The 23291-nt window shown below is 52.1% G+C and overlaps 1 protein-coding gene across 1 annotated transcript; it reads left to right on the top strand.

The window, feature by feature from the left end:
- The first annotated feature begins 4091 nt into the window (after window positions 1–4091).
- Window positions 4092–21422, top strand: PEF1 (penta-EF-hand domain containing 1). Its single transcript, XM_004740948.2, has 5 exons — window positions 4092–4216; window positions 12918–13233; window positions 17940–18095; window positions 18582–18725; window positions 20386–21422. Exons 1-5 carry the CDS (start codon window positions 4193–4195, stop codon window positions 20613–20615), a joined length of 870 nt encoding a protein of 289 aa, XP_004741005.1. The 5' UTR covers window positions 4092–4192; the 3' UTR covers window positions 20616–21422.
- Window positions 21423–23291: the final 1869 nt, after the last annotated feature.

The raw sequence follows: 23291 nt of genomic DNA, 5'->3' as shown, positions 1-23291 counted from the left end.
GGACCATGAAGAACCAGATGGAAAGCCGAATTTTATAGTCTCTTCTGTTACTGTGGTCAGCAAAATATCCACAGATTTTGCTCATAAGTTCAGGAGCTGGGTAAGCTGAAGAGAAAAGGAGGGGCGCAAGCTTCAGGCAGCTTTCTCACATTCCTGCCCTGTTATTCTTTGGTCTGCTTTTCTGAGTATATACCAGGCTTAAAAGGCAGCATACAGATCATTCAGAGATCGGCAGAACCTAACCTGATGAGTCCATTTTCCTCTCACTACTTTCTGCTAGCAGCTGTAATAGGCTCTGGGGAGTCAGAGGCAAACAAGAAGGATCTGGCCCCTGCCCCCACAGTGTCTAGAGAGAGAGCAGGGAGTTAAACAAGCAATTACAATAAAGTGAGATGGTGGGGCAGTACCAGGCGCCAGGGGAGCACAAGGCTGAGGGACCTAACCTTGTCAAGACACAGATCGATGGAGGCAGAGGGAACACCATATGCGAACACCATGTGCCAAGGTCCAGAGGTGGTTAAGCATGGCACGCTGAGTGACGGGGCCACAGTGCAGGGGACAGTGCCTTTCGTGGCTGGAATGTGGAGTGTGAGCAGAACAAGCAGTGGGAGGCGAGGGTTTTCTGCAAGGGGGTGTTGGTCGGGTCTGTCTGCTGGGAAGTTCACTGACAGTAAAATGAAAAAAAAAAAAAAAGAATTGGAGGATCCTTAATTTGAGAAGCCCTCTTCTCTATAAGAGGGAGAAAAGGCTGTTGCAGATTTATTCTGTGGAGAAAAATCCCAAATTTGATGTCTTCTGGAATTTAAATCCTCCCTTTTGTCGTAATAGTTTCCCCAGTGTCACCAGAATTCAGCAGAATGTAGCCACTTTCTTCACATGTGCCTTGTTAACCTCTTATTGAGACTAGATCTTTCTGATGTGGTCCTGAATAATTTATGGGACTAGAATATATCAGTGTACTTTCTGTATGATCCCATAATGGAAGGGGAGTGTGGCCAAAGTGCCACGTCTGCTGTTCTCATTTTTCTGTTGGTTCTGTGGAAAGCTGCAAATCAACCTCTCATCCACAGCATCCAACAGCAATTTAAATTTCAGAACAGGATCTAGTTGGAATCAAAGAGAATTAATTCCACAATAATTAGGTGGCTGTTGGTATTCCTTCCCAGTAAGCAATACTGGAGCTTGGAGCTGATCCAGGATGCCTGGGGGGGGGAATGATGTGTCCCTAGGGGAGGTGATATTTTCCAGTGGATGGGCCTTCCATTACCAAGCTCTGCCTCACCTCTAATGGGTCAACCACAGGGCTTCCATGAACTCGGGAAAGTGCTCTGTGCTCTAAAAGGGCTGGAATCCAAGTTTTCCCCTTTGGCTAAAGCTGAAACAATAACAGGAACTTTCCCACCCACCTCTGTCTGCCTCAGGTAGTTGAGGTTTTGGAAATGAGTTGACTGTTTTTCAGTCTTTGGAATTCCAGATCTCCCTGTTACCCAGCCTGCTCCAACATAAACACACCTGGGCCTGCCCCAGGTCCTCAGAGGCATAGCCCTGGACGTTGGCTTTGGCTAGTCTCAGTGCCTGAGAGATGACTTGGATGCTCTTGCCCTCAAAGGGCACAGATATCTAACAGAACGTTCTTCTAGGAGTCCTTTGCTGGGCAGAGAGGCATAGGGGTGTGAGATTTTCACAGAAATGTAATCCTCAGAGCTTAGAACAGAGCCTGATTAAGGGGTGGGAACTCAATAGACTTAATATATTTGTGGAATAAAATGTGCATCATATGACCCCAGTTTGTAGTTTGGGGGTCACCTATTCTCTCTCCCAGCAGACACCCCTTGACCTTCAGCCCAGACTACAGAACTTCTTTTTCTCTGAGATTTTGCAATTCAATTCTACCTACTTTGTTTTGTTTGTTTGTTTGGACTGGTTTAGGGGCTTACAAAGGTAAAGACAAGACTACTAAGTATTTACACTACTGAGTAGTTAAAAGCTGTGGACCTGGGTTCAAATCCTGACTTCTCCATTTATTTTTTTTTTTCTAGTAGGTAAGTCACTTAGACTCTGTCAGCCTCAACTTCTCATTATAAATGAGTGGTAATATCTATCTCAAAGCACTGCGGTATAAATGAAACAACACATTGTACTTAGCATGACATTGGGCATCTAGTAAGTATTATATGATGATGATATCTAATAATACTTATTAAATTCATGCCAGACACTATTGTAGGCACTGGGGATATAAGAGTGAAAAAGGAGAGGACAATGCTACAATATACATGCAAATTTTAAAGAGGGCAATTCAAGCAGTGACAAGTACTATGAAAAAATGAAACTTTGTAATACGATAGATGACTGGAATGTGGGAGAGCTTTAGATGTGGTGTCAAGGAATGCTGCCGCCCACCACCACCGCCCAGTAGGTGATATTTGAACCAAAACTTGAATGGCAAAGAGGAGCCAGCCAGTGAAGAGCCAAGGGAAGAGCATTCCAGGAAGAGGGAAGAGCTAATCCAAAAATCTGGAGGTGAGAATGAGTTCAGTTCCAGGGGTAGAGACCAGGCCAGCATGGCCGGAGTGAACTGAAGGGGACAGCAGGGACAGGAAGTGAGGCTGGAGATGCAAGTCTTGGTCACATAGGGCCCTGAAGGTCATAAGGCTGAGTTTAGATTTTATTGTAAGAGTTATGAGAAGGAAAGCAAGCCTAGGAATGACATGATCTAATTTACATTTTAGACAAGTATTTCAGCTGCTTCATGAGGAATAGAGTGTGGAAGAACAAGCGAAAGCAGGGACACTGATCAGGAGACTACTGCAATGATCCAGGCCAGAGAGGATGGAATCTTGGACTAGGGTGATAGTGCAAACAGGGAGAAAAGAGCAAATGGAGGTGAGAAAATATTTGAAGAAACAGGGGCCATACTAGAACAATCCTAGGTTCTGCCTGAGAGAGTGGATGAATTTTCTGAGATGAAAGACAGAAATCAGTTTTGGAGAAAATACCAAAGAGAACTCTTGTATGAGGTAGGCTGGAATATAGCACAGTAACATTATCAAATGCCAGTGTGAAGTTGAGTCATATTGTGAAGGGCCTGGAGTGCCAGAATGAAGAGGTTGGGCCTTTTTTTTTTTTTTTTTTTTTGTAGAGGCAGATGAAGAGGAGCCATTGTACCACTGTCCAATGGACAAGTAGCATGATGAACACAGTGATTTTGGCAAGTGCCTGGTTAAATGGTTACATAGATGTTCTGGAATGGATAACACTATTCATTGTTGTTGTTGTTGTTGTTGAATACAGGGCCAGGTTCTGTACTAGGTGCAGGGGATAGGACCAGCAAAACCACATACAATGTATGCCCCAAAGGAAGAACTTAACAAATTAGATAAGCATGCAACAAGTGCAGAGCCTGAACCAAGAGCAAGTGTATGACTGTATGTGGTCACTCAGCAACCAGAATTGGACTTACTTCGGGGACTAGTCAAGACTTCCCTGCTGAGAACTGGACATCCATTGACACCAGTTCTAGGCCATCTCTGCCCCCAAACTACTGTGAATTACGGCAAATCACTGCCTCTCTGGACCACAGTATCCTCGTTTTATGAGAAGATACCCCAGATGATCTCATTTTCCTCCCACTCTGATGTTTGGGATTTTCCTCTCGAAAGACCACGAATCTCACTCTAAAGCTACTAACAGGCGTCTCGACATTAGAGCGAGGTACTTCCGTCCTTCCCTCGTTCCTGTCCAGGAGGCCTAAATCGGTGCCCGGTTGTCACGGCAACCGCTGGGCCCTCCTCCGGCAGGCGGAAACTTACAGTGACGACTGTAACTACCCACTATCAGGCGTCCCATTTGCCAGGTTAAAACATGGCCACCGCTACAGCAACCGACCCAAGCTTCTCACTAAGTACCCGGGCCTGATCAGCCCTGGGGGCCTACGCTTGGGCAGAAAACGGAGGAACAGCCCCGCCCGTAAGCGAAGGAGATTTCCGGAAACCTTCACCCAAGCCTTGGCACCTCGGGTCTCTCCCTGAGGCCCCGACCACCGCCCTAAACGTCACTTCCGTCGACCCATGCGTCCAGGATTGACAGCGGTGCATATCCAATCATAAGCGAGCCCACACCCCAGGCCCAGGCGGGGCAGGCACAGGACTGGGAAGCCCCGCCCCTCGCCGACGTGTGACGTCGCGTCGCCATGGCCAGCTACCCCTACGGGCAGGTGAGTGTGTTGGGGGCGGCGGGCGATTTCAAGTAGGGACCTTGCCGAGTCCAGGCCTGGGCCCCGCTTTGCTTTCTCCTGGCATTCTCCGAGCCCTTCCACCTTCAGCGAGGTCTCGGGCGGCAGAGAAAGCAAAAGGGCTGGTCGGTCGCGCCTGTCAAACGTCACGCAGACTACAGGTCTGGGAGGTCGCGTCGCGCCCCCTCTGACGTCGCGCCGGCGGGGATTTGGGGACCTTGAACCCCACGTAATCAGGCTGGGCTCCGCCGGGACCCCACACCTTCTCAGGACTCCCGCGGGGACTCCCGGCGGGCTCACCGAAGTCAACAGAACATTGAGAACACTGGTTTCGTCGGCATCTTTCGGGGCGTCTGATAAAAATACGCCCCTGACATACTGCATGCGAATCATCAGGAGAATCTGTGGTTTCCGCAGGTTCCTCGAGTGACCTTGTTTTCTTAGTCTGACACCTCCGTTTCACTCATAAGAAAAGTGAAATCCAGAGAAGACACGAACTTAACCCGAAGTCTCCGGGCAGGCAGCAGAACCCGGAAGCCGTCAGCAAATACCCCCAGCCCATTTTGATCCTGCCAAGAACACAGCAAGGTGATTCTGTGGTCTGAATCCTTTGTTGGATGACAGATCGGTAGAGTGGTTAAGTTCAGCTTGGAGTCAGAAGAAGGTTCACACCTTGGCTTCATCACTTCCATAGTTCTGAGCCGTTAAACAGGGTATTTTGCCATTGTGAGTCTAAGCTTCAACCCCTCTTGAAAACTGGGCCCAATAATAGGGTCTATTTCAGAGTGCTGTCATGAATAGTAATGACGTCATGCTTGTAAAGCATTTGGTCCTTCTTCTTTTTTTTTTTTTTTTTTTTTTTTTTTTTTTTTTTTTTTTTTGAGAGACAGAGATCACAAGTAGGCAGAGAGACAGGCAGAGAGGAGGAAGCAGGCTCCCTGCTGAGCAGAGCCTCATGCGGGGCTCAATCCCAGGACCCTGGGATCATGACCTGAGCTGAAGGCAGAGGCTTTAACCTACTGAGCCACCCAGGCGCCCGCATTTGGTACTTCTAAGAGTGTAAGAGTATTTTAGTATTTGGATTTTTTTCTAGACTCCCTAGAAGGTCAGTGCCAGGAGGGACCTCAAAATAGTACCTTTATTTTAAGAAACTGAAGCCCAGGGAGGGCTCCTGATTTGCCCAAGATCGTACTAATTTAGGAGATAAAACCCGTGCAGGGAAAATTGGAAAGCAAAATTATATGGGATATTAGAAAGTGCTCAACAGAGTATAGTCACATGCCATAAGAATCGTGAGGGAGTGAAGCCCTTTGTGGCTTTTGGATTTGGACCTTTTTAATCTCAGTGAGGAAGACCCCATAAACATGCTAGCAGAGATTATTATCCCCAATTTATAGCTGGGGAAGGAGCCCAAAGAGGTTAAGCAGCTTGCCCAAGGTCACAGTATAGCAAGTGAGGGAGTGAGGCTAGGACTGGAACTTAGAACTCCTTTCATTGCATACTCAGCAGAGTAGACAAAAAGAGGCTAGCACGGGCTGAGGTTAGAAGGAAGTACAGCCTAACAGGGCTTCTGAAGCTCCATTGCATTTGTTGGGTCTTATGAAATGTTAATAGGTATTGCTAATCAAGGAGGATTCTGTGGTTAAGTTAGTTTGGAAAATACTTTGTGAAATACAGCTGGCTAAGTTCATTCAACATGAGGCATCTCAGAATTCATAATTTGTTAACATGCCTTGTAAATCTGCTAGAGAGGGATAGAATATGTGGTATTTCTTAAACTTACTTAGCCACAGAACTGCTTCCCATCCCCACCACCTTTTTCTAAAATTTCTGGTCATTTTTTGGTAACACTAGTGTTCTTGAGGAACACAGTTTGGAAAAACATTGCCATGGTGCATTGGATGGTCTGTATCAGAATCACCTAGGAGCTTTAAAAGCACACTTTTGGGGGCACCGATGGCCTCGTCATTTGAGCGTCTGACTTGGTTTTGGATCAGGTCATGATCTCAGGGTTGTGAGCCCGAGCCCTGTGTTGGGCTCTGCGCTCTGCCCAGAGTCTGCTTGGGATTCTCTCTGCTTCTCCCTCTGCGCCTGCCTGTCTCACTCTCTCCCACAAATAAATAAATAAATCTTTAAAAAAAAAAAAAAAAAGCACATTTTTGGGTTCCACTTCAGACCTATTTTATACCCAGGAAGCGTCCAGGAATCTACATCATAGTAAGCTTCTGGGGGTATTTTGTATGCATCTTAGAGGCAGTGACATAGAAATTAAGAGCTTGAACTTCCAGGTTGGATACTGGACAGTATCCTAATTCTAGCACTTAATAGTTGCATGCCCTTGGACAATCCATCTATGGGCTCCGAGCCTCAGTTTCCTCACCTTTAAAAAGGGAGGAGTAATACTTCATAGGGCTGACATGAAGACAAGCTGATAAAGCTTGCAGCGAGCTTGGCACATTATTGATACCAAGTGTGTGCCAGTGCCTAGTGGCAGCCCTTGCTGTTTTGATGGCTGTTAGGCCACATGGCCTGGGCTTCTGCTCAGAGTGAAATACTGGAAAGGAGCATGGAGAGAAAGGTGTCTAGAATAGAAGAAGAAACGCTTTTATTCCCCCCCACCCAAACACACAACATACCCGGACCACTTGTGTAGCTCCTGGTCCAGGGTATTCCCAGGAAATGCTGGGTTGTTTCAAAGCATCCAAAGGCTTAGTGCTCCCTCCTTTCTACCCAGAACATAGTCCTGCAGGATTGCAACCTACTGTTAGGAGTCAAAACTCGAATTTTCCACTGCCTCCAGCCCTGGAGTCCTTGAGCATGGACTGAGGGTTGGAGCAGTGAAACTCAAGTAACCTTTGGTCCTGGGTGGGAGAGCCAGCTGGATGGGTTTCGGTGATTGAGAGCTTGGTCTCTAAGACTGAGAGATTTGGCTGCACGTCCCTGCTCTGCCACTTCCTTGCAGAAATTCCTTGCCAAATTCCAAGCCTCCGTTTTCCCTTCTTTAAAGTGGGGTCATAAGAGTATAAGAGTTATGTAAAGATTAAAGGAGATAACCCATGTAAGGTGCTTGGCGTGGTGTTGGACATATAGTAGATACTCCAAGGAAAGAATGATACAGATAGACAAATCGTGGAATCATTGTGATAAATGCTAGATGGGAGTAAGTGTAAGGCACTAGGACAGCACAGGAGGGACGCCTAACTAAGTCTGGGGGGGGAGGAAGCCTTCTTTAAAGGAGGTGACATAAGCCAAAAGCTGAATCACCAGTAGGCATTAGCTGAGTGAAGAAAGTAGAGGGGAGAGCACGCACAAAGGTCAGCAGATGGGAGCCCAGTATTTTAGAGGGATTTCAGGAGATCAATACGGAGTGAAGAAGGGGAAAGGGCTAAGCAATGACACCAGAACAGTAAGCCAGGGCCAGACCCTCAAGGACTTTGTATGCCTTTGGGGGGAGTGTGGACTTCATCCTGACTAATGAGGGAGCCGTAGAAGACGCTTGTCTCATTTGTGCTTTGGAGCTGGTACCGTGGGGGCACTGTGAGAATGGACTGAAGCAGGAGACCCTGGAGACAGGGAGACCCGTCTCAAAGCTGATGAAGTACCCTTGATTAGAGAGTATGGGGGCCTGGTGAAAAAGGATTTGAAAGCGTTTAGGAGGTAGGATTGAGAGAACTTGGAGAGAGAGATTGGGGTAATGGAGGGGAAGAAAGAGGAGGTGCCCAGGAGAGCACTAGGGCTTCAGGTTTGGGGGACTGGGTGGGAGGTACCACTCACTGACATGGGGACACAGAGGTAGGAATAGATTTGGAGAGAAGGTCCAGGAGGTTGTTGGATATGTGGGTCTGCAGCTCAGGAGAGATGACGCTGGACAGAAGGATTTCGGAATGTCAGCATCCAGGCGGTAATTGAAGTCTTGGGGTAGTTCTTGGCCCACTGTCTATTGGCTGCAGGTTTCTGGCCTTTAAATATTTTAGGAGGCTTTGCTGGTGAATGCCCAAACCACGCCTGTCTTCTTGATTGTTTAACCCCTTAAATGTGTGTTAGCCTCCTCCACCCGAAACTTGAGGGGCAGCTCCAGAGACCGGCCTCTTTTTGCAAGATGGCCTATTCCCTTCCCCATCAGGGCTCCACACAGGGCAACCTTTGATACCTCTGAACCTCACGAAGGTCTTGGGGGCAGAAGGAAGACCCCTTGCGCCCAAAGAAAATAGAGAACTTCCTGAGTGGGTTATTGAGGAGGAGGTGAGTCCCCCACCCCTTGCAGGCATGCAAGCAGATTCAAGAAGGTGCTGCAGAGATTCCGTCCTCTCCTGACTGGCTGGACTGGAGGCTCTCAGATCTCTCACAGTCCTGTGGCTCTCAGATCGGGTCTAGGTGCTGCGGAAAGAAAAGAGTATGATTCCTCCGCTTCTCCCTGATTCCCGGGCTCAGAACCTCTGAAAGATCGCCTAATCCAGCCCTTCCCCCTTCAGCCCTGTCCACTGTAGAAATCCATCATGTCTGACAGTTACATTGAGGACAGTCCTTGTTCGGTCATGGTTGAGTGAACACAGGGGAGGGTAGTAGAGTAGAGGCCCTGTTTTGAATCTCAGCTCACCCATTCTAGCTGCGTCATTCATCACAGGCGTCCTGGGAAACTGTGCCTTAACTTTCTCATCTGTGACATGGGGGTAATAGCACTTCCCTAACAAGACAGCATCAGTGGGAGCCGCTGAACCGGAAGCACCTGGCAGAGCTTCCGGAAAATGTTAATTGCCCCTCCCTGACCCCAGTAGAGCAAATGTAGTTTATGAGTGATCAGTAAAGACCCAGGGAGGAGCGCCTGGCGGGCTCTGTTGGCAGCATGTGCCAAGCTTGCAATTCCTGATCACAGGATTGAGTTTGAGACCCACATTGGGTGTGGAGATTGCTTAAAAATAAAATCTTGGGGGCCGAAAGAGTCCCACGGATAGTTTTCTGTGATGTTTCAGAAATCGTGATTGCTGAACTCTCTCTCTCTCTCTCTCTCTTTCTCTTTCTTTCTCTCTTTTTTTCTTTCACAATCTTGTGTTGATCAACATGAAATGCTCTTGGAAAAAGTCTCAAAAGGATTGGCAGCATGGAGTAGCATAAAAGAACAGGGAGTCAGGGACTCCGGTTTTCATGTCTGGTTCAGACCTTCACTGACAACTCCGTGACCCTGGGAACCATCATCCCCAGACTTTCTCCCTGGCCTGGGTTCTGCCTCAGTCAGTGGCTCCGCTTCATCTGTACACTCTGGATAACCTGAGTCATCCTGAGCACTTCTTTTCCTTCCCCCGCCATCTCCTCCCTAATCGAATTAGTCGTCAAGTCATGTCTAGCCTATCTCTGAAATAGCTTCAGAATCCATCCTGTTCTCTCCATGTCTAAGTCCGCTGTCTGGTTCAAGCCCTGCCTGCCTAACACCTGGGCTGCTGCCTCCCCCGCGAGCTCATCCCCCACCCCACTGCGGGGTTAATTCTCTAAACAAGGCTCTGATCACGTTCCTCCTCTGTTGGAAACCTTTCTATGGCGCTCTGTTTCCTCAGGCATAAAGCCCAAACTCTTCAGAGCGGGATTCATCTGCTCAAATATTTATGGAGGCTTGCAGGTGCCAGGCACTGTGCTGGACCCTGGGTACCCTGATGAATGAGGCCCAGTGTCTGGCCTTGGGGAGCCCACTGTAGCGTGGAGGAGACACAGATAGACAGAAAGTTCGTTAAGACACCAGAAACTCACCCGCTCACTGAAACGCAGCAGGAGGGGAGCCTGGCCAAGGAGAGTGTGAAGAGCCTGCCTCTCTCCGTTCACCTTGCGTCCTTGCCCCCGCCCCTGCTTTCCAGCCATACCCCCCACCCCTCTGGGCTCACTCCCAGGCCTGTGCCCGTCTTTTCCCTCCTGTCTGGAATGTCCTTTCCTGCTTTGGGGAATGCCTCAGCATCCTTCAAGGCCAGCTCCAGTATCACTCCTGCCTCCTCCAGGAAGCTTTCCTTGACTCACTTCACGCATTGCTTCATTGGATTCCTCAGCCGTCATTCAGCAAACGGAACAAATTCCTCTGTCTGCACCTCCTTGATAGCATTGAAGTGGACTTTTCTGATGGCACCGATCAAACTGTACTCGAATCACCAGTGGGACCCTCGGGGTCCTATTTAGTTTGACACCCCAGGCCTAGTACGATATACTCTGTAAGTGTTTGCTGCATGAAGTCGTTGTGCTTGCGTACCTCAGTTTTCATCTGAAAAGCCGCCTACTAATAGCTTCCTATTTTCTGTTTGAGGACTGTCAGCAGGTTCTGCGGTAGCATCTGCGTGTTTGTCAAAGTACTCGCTAAAGGTGAGGGCTCTGACCCAGGGCAGAGAGCAGAGGGTTTAGTCGCCAGATTGTGCCAGACCCAGCAGGCCCCTGGCATGTGATACTGGGAGGGTCAGAGGACCTGCCTGGCAGCACCTGCTTTGTTGGGGTGGTGGGGGACTTCCCAGGCGGAAGGCCTGGGCCTCAGGTGCCCTAGGCCAGGGGAGTTACCAGCCCCGGTGTGGTGGGAGGTGGTCCGGCTCCATCTCTGCCTCCAGTTCCGTGGGATTTGAGCAGGTCCCTTTCCTTCTTTTTAGTTTCGCCATCGGGAAACTGAAGGGGTTAGACCCCCACCTACCACGCACCCCTCCCATCACACTGCTCCAGCACCCTCGGAATCTTTTTCGTTCTTTTCATCCCGGCTCAAACGCTGCTTGCTTCTGGAAACGCTCTCGACTTCACCCTCTCTCCTTTCTGGTTCACGGCTTGTGCATGCACTTGAAACACCTGGTTCCTTGTGCTGTTTTGTTAGATGTTATGAAGAGCGTTTCCGCACCTCTGCTGTTAACTGGGAGCCCCTTCCCACCAGCTCTCACCTTTATACACCCCCTCCCCAGGAATTTACCTGGCCTAGGGCTTTGCGGGTGATGAGTAATGTAACAGTAGCCAAGATTTCTAGATCATTTGCTCTATGCCAGGCACTGTTGTAAGGACTTGTTTTCTTATATCAGTGGTTTTCAGACTCTCTTTTTGAGTCACTATGAGGCATCTGCAGAGCTCCCTCGGGATCTAACAGAGGAGGGGGCCTGCCTGGCCGGGGCTCTGGCACCCCCACCGTGCTTCAGCCAAAGCCACTTTCTTTCATCGGTTTTTAAATTTTTGTTTTATCAAAAGAGTCTTTAGCTAAAAGTTAGACTGACAAAATTCTGCTGCATTTATGTCTTGTAATCAGCAGAGCGGCCAGTAAGGGAGAGAGGATTGTGTTTTACCTGTGAAGGAGCAGGCTTGGAGAGAGGAAGCCTGGGACCCGCAGCGAGAGCTCCGCTGGCAAGTGGAGTTCTGAGTCAGGATTGGTGTGTGACTTCGCTGTAGAGAAAGAAGTCTTGCCGCCAGCTCTGCAGTTTCCAAAGCCTCAGAGCTCCCAGCGTGCTGAGTGGGGAAGGTGGAAGGGCCTGCTTCCTGCTTCCCCTGCCCCAGAAGCCCCCTACCTTGAGCCAGCAGACCTCCTTCAGATGAAGTGTGAGTTTGGCCTCAGCCTCGAGGGAGAATGTCCCAGAAGCTAGCAAACACGATAAAAAGAGCAAGTCCAGGCTCTCCGCGGCTAGGCCACTAGTGTGCCTTCTAGGTTTATCTCCAGCGTGTCTAGATGGTAACTCCCCTCAGAGCTGGGCCCAGCTGCTCCCCGGACCCCTGCGCCCAGCCTGTCCACAGCTGTGTTGGGGCTGCGCTCTGCCATGTAGGTGGTTACAGCTGAACACTGAGTTTGGGGATCCCTGGCTTGTGGTGTGGGGACTTGGATGAAAGAGGGAATGCCCCCTCGTCTGCGCTAAGGGACAGATGGCCTGGGTCCCGGCCCCAGCCCCTCCACGCAGTCTGGGTGCAGTTTTTCTGGACTGGGGTTTCCTCCTGTGTCAGAGCGCTTCGCGCACCTGGTCTCTTTTCATTCACATACCAGCCTGGGAGGTAGGCACTGTTGATTCCCGTTTAGAACAAAGGATGTTGAGGCTTAGGGAGGGGAAGTCAGTCCGGTGAGTAAATGGCAGAACCTGAATTCAGACTGGTTTTCTTTGACTCTTACTGATTCTGCTCCCTCCAGTGCCTGAGGAGCAGGGTCTCCCCAGCCTGTCCCAGAGTCACCAGGGAGAAGGGGACATGCTCTCGTATCTCGAGCTATTCTCAGCTGAGGAAGACGTGCTGCAGCCCATGCCCAGGACATGTTGCTCGGGGTTGAAGAGCAGCGGGTGGGGGGACCGTGTTTGCGCTGTCAGTCCTCAGGGAGCCATGGGGGTGGCACCGGGGGTGGGGGTGGGATTTGGATTCCTTTGCCTCCTCGTTTGTTCAGTAATTACTGAGCCTACAGTCAACACTGGGGGCAGGGGAGAACGTGGCCAACCAGACACGATCCCAAGCCATCACGGAGCCCCTTAGTGTGATGGTGGGGAGCCAGGAGAGCGGGATTCTAGCCCTGACTCCACATGTCATTGGTGGTGTGATCTTGGGTAGGTTTTCTCTTCTCTAGAAGCCTCAGGTTGTCCATATGAGCAAATAGGGCACAATTCCAGCCCTGCCTCTGGGAAAGACTGACAGGGGCCGGGTTTCTTGACAGTACAGGGTCATGCTGTGGCTGGTTTCCGGCCTTACTGTTTTGATTGATGGTTTGCTCTTGCAGGGCTGCCCAGGAGCTGGAGGACAAGCGCCCGGAGCCCCTCCAGGCAGCTACTACCCTGGACCCCCGCATGGTGGAGGGCAATATGGCAGTGGGGTACCCGCTGGTGGCGGTTATGGAGGAAGTCCTGCCCCTGGAGGGCCTTATGGACCGCCAGCTGGTGGAGGACCCTACGGACACCCCAACCCTGGGGGACCCCCCTCTGGAACTCCAGGAGGACTGTATGGTGGAGCAGCCCCAGGGGGCCCCTATGGTCAGCCGCCTCCGAATTCCTACGGGGGCCAGCATCCTGGGCCTTACGGACAGGGACCTCCTCCAGGTAAGTAGGGATCTTGGACTCCAGGTCCAAGATCTCTGACCTTGTTCTGAGTTCTCCAGGGCCCATCCTTGCCCTTCCTGTGGGTATGCTGGCAGCTTGGTCTCCGGCACCCTAGCATCTTGCCTGCAGCTCCTGCTTGCATCAGCAGAGCATGAAGTCCATGAGTTGGCTTTGCTGCGGGGACAGCAACTCCACAGTTACTTGGGCTTATGACAACAAACGTTTATTTCCATTGCTTGCTTGCACTTCCTTACTCTTGCTTACATGTCCGCAGCTGTGGATCTGGCTGCTGAAGTTCCGTGCCACGTGTCTTTTCCTTCCAGATCCGGGCAGAGGGAGCAGCCCTTAGTTGAGATAGGCTGTTCCTGTGGCAAGACAGGTCGGGGCGGCTAGCAGGAATGCCCGGTGCCTCTGAAACGCTTCTGCATCGAAGTACTTTACATCTCTTCCACTTCTGTTCGTTCTCGTGGCCAGAACGAACCAGAATCCCTGGTTAAGCCTGACGTCAGTCAGATGGGAGGGGACAGTGCTGTCCTACAGGGGCTCTGCAGGCCACTGGGCAGTGGAGAGGATGCGCTGTGCCCTTACAGGGGATCAGCAAACAACCGGCAGCAGTGGACCGTGGGGAAAACCCATGTCTGTGTGAGAAGACTGGCTGCTATATATAGAAAAGGAAGGTGGTAGAGTTGTTGAAAGCTTAGGCCTTTGAGATCAGGCCACGTGCTGACCTGACTGAATGACTTCACCTCTTTTTTTTTTTTTTTAAATGATAATTTTTTTAAAAAGATTTTTACTTATTTATTTGACAGAAAGAGATCACAAGTAGGCAGAGAGGCAGGAAGAGAGAGAGGGGTAAGCAGGCTCTCTGCCGAGCAGAGATTCCCGATGTGGGACTCGATCCCAGGACCCTGAGCTGAAGGCAGAGGCTTAACCCACTAAGCTACCCAGGCACCCGATAATTTTTTTTTTAAAGATTTTTATTTATTTATTTGACAGAGAGAGACCCAGCGAGAGAGGGAACACAAGCAGGAGAAGTGGGAGAGGGAGAAGCAGGCTTCCCGCTGGGCAGGGAGCCCGACATGGGACTTGATCCCTGGACTCTGGGATTGGCAGACGCCCAATGACTGAGCCACCCAGGCACCCATGACTCATCTCTTTATGCCTCACATGTACACATCTGTAAAATGGGGGAGTGCCACTACCTGACAAGTTTATTAATAAGGGTTTGATGAGAAGGTGCAGGTAAATGCTGGGTAGAGTGGGAAGGGCTTAATACTCAGTATTCTGTGAGCTAACTCATTCTGGGACGTTCTCAGCAAAGACGTATGCCGCACGTAATGTGATAGCACTTGTGGTGAGGGTGTCACGCCTGAGAGATACTGAGGCAGGAGAATGATGGGATGCAGGGAGGGTAAAGAGCAGAGGGTGCTGGAAGGGAGGTATTGTACAGGTGGAGGTTGGGGGCTTGGAGGGTCAGTGGGGCAGGGAATCCTGGTGGGGCCTTCAGGTGCCCTGAACATGACTGTGTGACCTCAGGCAGGGGGTCAGGGAAGGTGAGCACCTAGACTGCTCCATCTGCCCGGACTCTTTCATCGGCCCCTTTGTAGAATGCTTATTCCCAGGAGACGAAGCCAGCAGCATGCAGCCAGGAAGCGTCTGGTGCATCTGCAAGGCCTCCTGGGAGTGGCCCCTCAGGGAAGCTGCCACACTTTCCTGCACCTTCCCAGGCAGGTGGCCTTGAGGGAGAGCTCACATACTGGGGGTTCCAAACAGAGCCAGTGGCATTTATCTTGTCAGAGCCCCGAGCTTCTGGCTGTTTGCTTTCAGCTCAGCAGCTTCGTGGGGGAGTTCCTCCACCTTCTAAAATTGTGTCTGTGAGCCCACGTGAGGTCACTGCAGGTCAAGGAGCCCCGCTTTGTGAGGCTCATTCCTTTAGGGCCCGAGGCCTGAGATCATCTCCGGGGCTGCAGAAAGTGGAGAGATGTGCCTCCGACTCTGAGCTGCTCCCCGTCTGCAGCTTCCACTCACGTGGCCGCCGTTGCCTCCTCTCCCGTGCTGCTCGTGTCTCCCTGGAGCTCTCCTGCACGCGAGTCACTGGGAGGCCCTGCCTCAGCCCCACCGGATGAATCCAGGAGCTAGAGTGCCCGCGCCACTGCTCTGCAAGACAGATTTGCCCATCAAAGGTGCCCCACGGCTCTCAGGGACGTTCCCCCAGGTGCTCAAGACCCACCGGGCCTCTCCAGCCTCCACACCTGCTGGGGACTGTCCCCGCTGTCCACCTGAGTCCCGCCGGAGTTCCTCTGAACACGTTCCGCCCCTGCCACCTGCTTTCCTTCTCCCCATCACAGCTCTCTTCCCCTCCGTTCAGTCAGCCCCTCCTTTGGGAAGACATGCCCGCACAGGTTGGCAGACCCTTTGCCGCAGCTTTATTTTGCTTTTGCCTCAGTTACTCATCACACGGCCCTGGGACATCGGTCTGTTTTCGGAATGGGGCGATCAGTACTCCGAAAACTCACCATTTGTCTAAAGTCCCACAAGCTGGTGAGGCTCAGAGCTCTTTGCCTCCAGAGCCTGGGCTCTTCTTTGCAGACCGCCTGGACCACATGTCCCAGAGACACTCTCACCTGGGGCCACAGCCCTTGCTCTCTGTGGCTCAGCTGCTGTTTCAGGAAGGCGCTATGGGACCTGCCCAGGTTTCCTATCCACGGAGGTCACCTAGGCCTTCAGTCAAGCAAACCTTTTTCTCTGGGCCTCACCTCTGGGACTAGGCGATGGTTTCTGCGTGCCACTCTGGCCTGTGGCTGCCCCTGATGCTGCCTTGTGGGAAGGATCACTTTTGGTGGCCAGTTCACTCAGTCTGCTTTCCAACACGAGGGCCTGTGTGCCTCCCCACTGTTATCTCCCACCCCTTCACCCTGCATGGCTTTCCATACGAATGATCCTTTCCTCTACCTGCTTACAGACACGCAACGCTGTTTGAACCTCAGCAGCACCAGTAATCAGCAGTTAGATAGAACTTAGATTGTAACAGATGCTGACTTCATAGTAATCTTGTGAAGTAGATGCTCCTGTCCTCACTTTACAGATAAGAAAACTGAAACAGAGGGTGCCTGGGTGGCTCAGTGGGTTAAGCCTCTGCCTTCGGCTCAGGTCATGATCTTAGGATCCTGGGATCGAGTCCCACATCAGGCTCTCTGCTTGGCAGGGAGCCTGCTTCCTCCTCTCTCTCTGCCTGCCTCAATGCCTACTTGTGATCTCTCTCTGTCAAATAAATAAATAAAATCTTTAAAAAAAAAAAAAAAAACCTGAAACAGTTTAAATAAGCCACAGCCACAAATGGGGGAGCTGCTACTTAAACCACGAGGCCAGCTCTGGCATGAATGCAGAACCTTCCCTGTCTAGGTCTGGCTCCATGCTAGCCCTTGGGCACTGAGAGATGAGTTTTAGGCTGGGAGCTTGCCTACAGCTTACTCCAACTTCAACCTGGAAGAGGGTGGAAGAAAACATGCACACGGGTGATCAGGGCCCTAAGAGAGGAGTACAACGGAGAAGGGAAGGAAGCCTTTCCAGAGATGGACAGGGAAGACCCTATGGAAGGAATGGCGTTTTATTTGGGTCTTGCAGGGGGACAGGAAATGATGCAGAGAGATGAGGGAGAAGGGGTCCATGGCAGGGAACAGTGAGTACAGCCTCTGGTGGGAATAAGGAGGGATGGCTAAGAGCGAGTCTGATGCTTCATCTGGGCTAGAACAGAGCCGTGAGGCGGACAGAGTGGGAGAGGTAGGCAGGAGTGGACCACACTGGAATGCCAGAATAAGGCTGCTGGACTGTTTTGTAGGCAATGGAGCCTTGATAGAGTTTTGAGTTGAGGCCAGGGGAAACAGGTTAGAACCGAGTTGGATTTTAGAGATTCCTTGATAACAAGTGAAGAGTGGCGGAGAGTAGCTATAAGGATGATTTGGTTAGGCCTTTTGGTCTGTTCTAGCAATCCATGTGGGAGGTGTTTAAACCAGGGCCGGTGCATAGGAACGGAGAGGGGATACGGAACTAGGCAACTCTCTGGGTGCGTGGGGGCGAGGAGGTTCAGAGATGTCTCCAGGGAGGTTTGGGGATGGGGATCATGCGTGGGAGCTGATGGGGAAGGAGAAGAGGCAGAGTTCCATGGCCGTAATACACTCTGGTGACTCCTGATGGAATGTGTCCACTGTCGCCGCGTCAGGGAAATCAGACATGAATCAGACCTGGTTCTCACACCAGAGAGCCGCCTGCTATTGTGACTCTCAAAATACCTGTTTCTCGGCTTTGCATGTCAATTGCTCCGCAAACACTTTTGGATTCCCAGTCTATGGAGAAGAGAGAATCCTTCTTTTCAGAGCATTCTTAGTCAGCTGGAAAGTCCCTGTTTCCTAGAAACTTAAGATCAAAGAGAGGAATGACTGGAACACTGTAGGAAAAGCCCAGCAGATTCACAGAGCAGAAGCCCACTACAGATACTCCTTGAGTCTATGCTCAGAGACTCTACTCTGAGTCTTCCGTCAGGATAAGGCTGTTGGCTTGATGGAAGGTGGGGTAGGTGGCCTTGTGAGGCTTTGTGGGTAAGGAACGCCTGCCCCCAGGGAGGCACCAAGGCTGGCCCTTCCCAGCACGTCCTTGGACTGGCTCTGAGACCCGCTTCTGACTTCTCTGGTTTGTACCCCTGCTCACAGGTGGCGTTCCTCCAAATGTGGATCCTGAGGCTTACTCCTGGTTCCAGTCAGTGGACTCCGATCACAGTGGCTACATCTCCATCAAGGAGCTGAAGCAGGCTCTGGTCAACTCTAACTGGTCCTCTTTCAATGACGAGACATGCCTCATGATGATCAGTGAGTCCTAGCTCTTCCCTGGGGGCTGTGGGCTCGAGTGGGGCAGAGCCACCTGACTCCTGATGGCAGGTGGGCAGCCATTCAGGGGAGAAATCTTTTAGCCAGGAAAGACTTCTGGCAGGAAGTTGGATTCAAGGTGAGATCCTCTAGACTGAGAGCTCTTTCCCTTAGATTTGTCCTCAAGTTCTAGACTTTTTGAGCCCCAGGTTCAGTTTTCCATTCTGCAGAATGGGACTCCCTGCAGATGGCACCAAGGGGGTCGGCGGCCGGCTGGGCACGGAAAATGCGGTTCTGGAAGGGCTAGGGCTGAGGGTGGCCAGGGGCAGGGGCTGGTCCACATTTGGTGAGAGTATGTCTAAGGTACAGGCATCTGGGCCTCAGGCCTGTGATTCTCTGGAGTCTCTTGCTCTGGCCTGGGTGCTGCCCGAGGACTCTGGGCCTTCCGTCCTGAAGCTTTTCTTCTTCTCCGTTCCCTCCCCACCCAAGATATGTTTGACAAAACGAAGTCAGGCCGCATCGACGTCTATGGTTTCTCAGCCTTGTGGAAGTTCATCCAACAGTGGAAGAACCTCTTCCAGCAGTACGACCGGGACCACTCCGGCTCCATTAGCTACACGGAGCTGCAGCAAGGTGAGGGCCGTGGGAGGGGCTCGGTGCAGAGGCAGAGCCCCGAGTTTCCGCTCAGTCCCTGTGCCGGGGGAGCCGCTGTTCTCTAGCCTCTGACTGCCAGAAGCCCGTCGTCACGGTAAAATGCTGCTCTCGGCACAGGTGTGCTCCCCATCCCGTCTGTGGTCTGGCTGTGACACCGAGCCAAGATCCAGGGCCAGGGAGCACCCAGTTCCAGGAAGGGGCTAGACTCCCCTCGGGACGGCACTCCTGGCTAATGCTGGGGACTCGGCAGCCCAGGGCACCTGGAGACCAGGACCGGTGGCTGGTGTGGCTCCTTCCTTTCTGGTAGCCAACATGCTAAATGGAAATAGCCATGTATGGGGCTCAGAAAGGTGTTTTTGTGGCCATCTCTGCTCTAAAGCAGTTTCCTTCCCAACTCTGGGACCCAGACCACGCTAAAAGTGACAGTAGCTCTAATGACCTGAGGCCATAGCTCCAGGTCCGGTTCTGACCGAGTCTGACTTTAGAAGATGGGTGGTCAGTGTGCTGATAAGAATCTGACAGGGACCTTTGCCACCTGGGAGGGAGAAAGGGCTCCCCAGAGAACCGGGCCCTTGGGCCCGGGCACGGATTTCAGTAGATGGAGGAGCTCTATGGGTGGGGGTGGGCTCACCGGCTCTGCACCCTGGATGAAGGGCAAGGACATGACCTGCACTGATCCTGTCTCTTTTGCCTGGTCCTGTCATGGATGTTGGTAAGGGTGATACTGTCACAACAAGATATGTGTTTATTGACTGCTTGCTGTGGGCCAGGCACTGTAATAAGCAGGGTTAACGTCACTCACGCTCCCTGGGTGACAGCTAGTGTCTGTTATTCCCCACCCTTATGTGAGGGCGCTCTTCTTTTTGCCCTTTTGCAGATGAGCAAACCGAGGCAGAGTTTAAGCAACTTTCCTAAGGGCCACATAGCAAAAGGGGAGCTTTTAGCCTGGGCTAGTAGATATGTGGAGAGGAAGAAAGGAAGCCTCCCAGGTTGGGGACAGGGTAGCACGTAGGCCATGACCTTGGAACCACCCAGCAGCCCTGCCTGGGGAGATGGTGATTTTATTATTTTTAACGAATTCCACTGAGGGCTTACTATGTGTCAGGCACTGTGCCAAGTGCTTTGCAGGATCCCCGCCCTCAGTCCTTACTAGGACCTACAACGTGATTTTAGCCCCACTTTAGAGAGGATAAGACAGGATTAGCAAGGTTAAATAATTTGCCCAGGGGCTGTCTTAACTCCAGAGAAGGCCTTTGCCTGTCTCCCTCTGTGCCACACTGCCTCTGATGTCCGCCCTGGGCTATGGGGTCCTGGCGGCTCAGGGTTCCTTCTGTAACGCAGATGAGTCCCAGAGGAGCATGGCTAGCTCCATGTCATTCTGGGACCCTCTGGGCCAGATTGAACAGAGAGTAATGGAGATTTGGAGAACGGGATTGGGGCTTTCCAGCCAAGGAGAGCATCCAGAGAGAGTCCCTTTTGGGCTCCCGCTATCTCAGACAGGCCGTAGGGATGTCTTTCCTCTCTCCATTTTGGTTTTCATCTCTTCAAAGTCCCTTGCACTGCTGGGCTCCCCAGCGCTGGTTGACAGCCGTGCTCACGGTGGGGTTTTGTGTCTGCTCCCTGTGCCCCTCCTCCGCAGCTCTGTCCCAGATGGGCTACAACCTGAGCCCCCAGTTCACCCAGCTCCTGGTCACCCGCTACTGCCCGCGCTCCGCCAGCCCCGCCATGCAGCTAGACCGCTTCATCCAGGTGTGCACCCAGCTGCAGGTGCTGACCGAGGCCTTCCGGGAGAAGGACACAGCCGTGCAGGGCAACATTCGGCTCAGCTTTGAGGACTTTGTCACCATGACAGCTTCTCGGATGCTCTAAGCTGGCCCATCTGGGGAGAGCAGAGTGGACCAGGGACCTTTCCTGGCTCCTGAGAGTGGGAGAGGCCCACACGCCTCTCCTCTTTTCCTGCCCCTCCTAGAAAAAGATTCTCCCTTTCCTGATGCAGCACTGTTTCCGAAGAGGGCCTGGAGTCCCGTGTCCCTGTCACCAAATTGTGGGGACCTGGGCAGAGGCCACACAGGTAGTGGCCTGACCTAAGAGAGGACTGAAGTTGAATGTCCTGAGCATTTAATGTCCTGAGCCCTAAGCATTTAAATGGCCCAGCCTTGTGCCAGGAGCAGGAGATGTCAGTGGAGTGAGTAGTGCCCAGTCAGCTGAGCTCCAGCCTCTGGCTGATCCTTCTGCGCCCTGACACCAGTGGTAAGTGTTCATTAGCTTCTTGCCATTAGCACCTGAGCCCCCTCACCTACACCGTCTTGTCTAATGAGCTCAGTTTCTCCAAAGTGGAAGTTAACCAAGCAGGAGGGAGGTTTGTCCACGGCACCAAGTGGCTTGGGTTCCACCAGCCCCACGTCCCAAATCCGCGCGTGTTGACTTCTAGCTGCCTGGGTGCCGTCCCTGCTCAGGGAGCTCCGACAGTCTGCTCTCTGGGCGTCCTCGGCCAGGCTCCCCCTCTGCAGCTTGGACCCTCCCTTGCCTGCCATTGTCTGCTTGGCTTCAGTCCCAGTTGCCTCCTCCCAACGCCAATGCTCTTTTTTTATTTGTGGTTTTGTTGTTTTTTTTTCTTCTTTCGGGGCCAAAAGTCCAGTGAAACTGTAAGCTTCAATAAAAGGACAAAACTCTGTAGTCCTACGCGTCCATCCCACCTTCCGAGCTGTGGGCTCAGCTCGTCTGTGGAATTTGGGCATGCGCATCCATTCGGCGAACATCGAAGTGCACACTGCACGCCGCACGGTGTGGGAAGGGGCGTCTCATGGGGACATGGCCCACGTGGGGCCGGTCCCATTTACCAGGGTGGAGCTCCAGTGCAGGGGTTGGCCCGGTTCGTGTGTTTTGTCACCATTCTAGGACTGTCGCTGTTCTAGGACTGCGCTCTGGGCCACAGGCACCACCCCAGACTTCACAGCATGGCCTTTTTTTATTATCTCAAGCCCTAGTTTGATCTTCCAGACAAACTGCATTTATTAAGTCATAACTTTCCCCCATTTTTATTAAGCACAGACATCTGTCCTTGCTAGCTGCTGGGTCTTGAGATCAGTGTGATAATCAGTCTACACCAAATGTCTACAGTGATCTGACAGAATTTCAATCAAAAGCCAAGACACCAGACATTCTGGTTTGTTGGGGGCGGGGACCTGATTATGGGCACTGTGTGCTAATTCTTTTCCTCTTGGGGATGAAGAGAAGAAAGCTCTGGGCCCAGCAGGTGGTGGGTGGAAGCAGCTCAGTGAGGCCCTGCAGGTATGTCGGGCTCAGCCAGCTCAGCCCTTTTGTCCCCTGGGCTGCCAACATGCTAGAATGCTGGCAGCAACCCAGGTGGAACCCAGTTCCGGAGGCCAAACTCCACCCGGGGCTAGAATCCTCTCTGTTGCCCCTTGGTCAGGTCTGCCTCTGCCTACCAGCCTCCAGGGACAGACAGCTCAGTGCCCTTCCAGGAAGCAGGCTTCCTCTGACCAGCAAACACTTCCTGATGAGGTTCAAAATCCTGCCACCTTGAAAACCACCCCTGGACTAGGGTTTTCCCTCTTGGGCCACCCAGAAGCTCTCTCTCCCCTTCCTCCCAGCCCCACCTCTAGACATTGAGAACTGCCCTGTTCCCCTGGGAACTCCCTTCCCTGGGCTGGCTGGCCCCTGGTGCTTCCGCAACTCTTCCCTGAGCATCGCTCACCTTGGCATCCTCGTCCTCTGAATCTTCTCCAGTTCATCTGAACCTCCCCAAGTGGAGGCCTTGAGCCCACCGTTGGACTGGATTCAGCCAGCGGAATAGAGTAGAATGAAGCCATTACAGGACGCTTCTGTCCTTCGCTCCCACCGAGCCAGGTGTCGACAGCAATGTCTCTAGAATGGCACCAATCACAGTCTCAGCCTCATTCTCAGCCCGGGCTCCTTAGGCCCAGACCGGGGTTGGTCCTCGTGGGTATGGTTGGTTCCAAGCTTGGGAGCCTGCTGTCACACACCATTCTGCACAGTGCACCTCTGAGCCTGGCTACATGAAACTTGGCCCACAGCTTGGGATCGCAAGGCCAACAGGAGCGAGGAAGGAGCAGGGTGGCCTGTCCCACCGGGCAGCACCCGGGCATCCGTGGAAATGGCCACAAGCACTGGGTTGGAGAGTCGCCCAGAGAGTGGACAACATCCTTAGGCCATACCTTCCACCTGCTCTAGGAGAAGTGTGATGCCTAAGAGGAGGGGCGCTTAAGCATCTCTGGGCCGGGGCCCCGGCAGGACCATGGTTTTGCCCCATTTTTTTGGTGGGGGAGGTCAGAGGGAGCCCGGAGCTCCATTCATCAAATCAAGCAGAGCCAGGGGTCACGCACAGCTGAGCTGGCCCCTGCCAGATGTCTCCCGCCCGTCAGCGGAACTCTCCTCAAGCCCGCACTCCACTTCCCGCCCTGGCAACGAGGGGCAGGGCCTCTGGCAGCCCTCTAATCATCTTGGTGGCAGATGGAGCACGTTTGGGGCTCTTTTTATCCTGTGAGTTCATAGAAAATAAAT

This window comes from Mustela putorius, unplaced genomic scaffold (assembly GCF_011764305.1).
Source record: "Mustela putorius furo isolate JIRA1106 unplaced genomic scaffold, ASM1176430v1.1 tig00003853_pilon_pilon_pilon, whole genome shotgun sequence".
In the NCBI taxonomy this organism is placed as follows: Eukaryota; Metazoa; Chordata; class Mammalia; order Carnivora; family Mustelidae; genus Mustela; species Mustela putorius.
The sequence above is the reverse complement of the archived record's forward strand: the minus strand, read 5'-3'. Positions and strand labels throughout refer to the sequence as shown.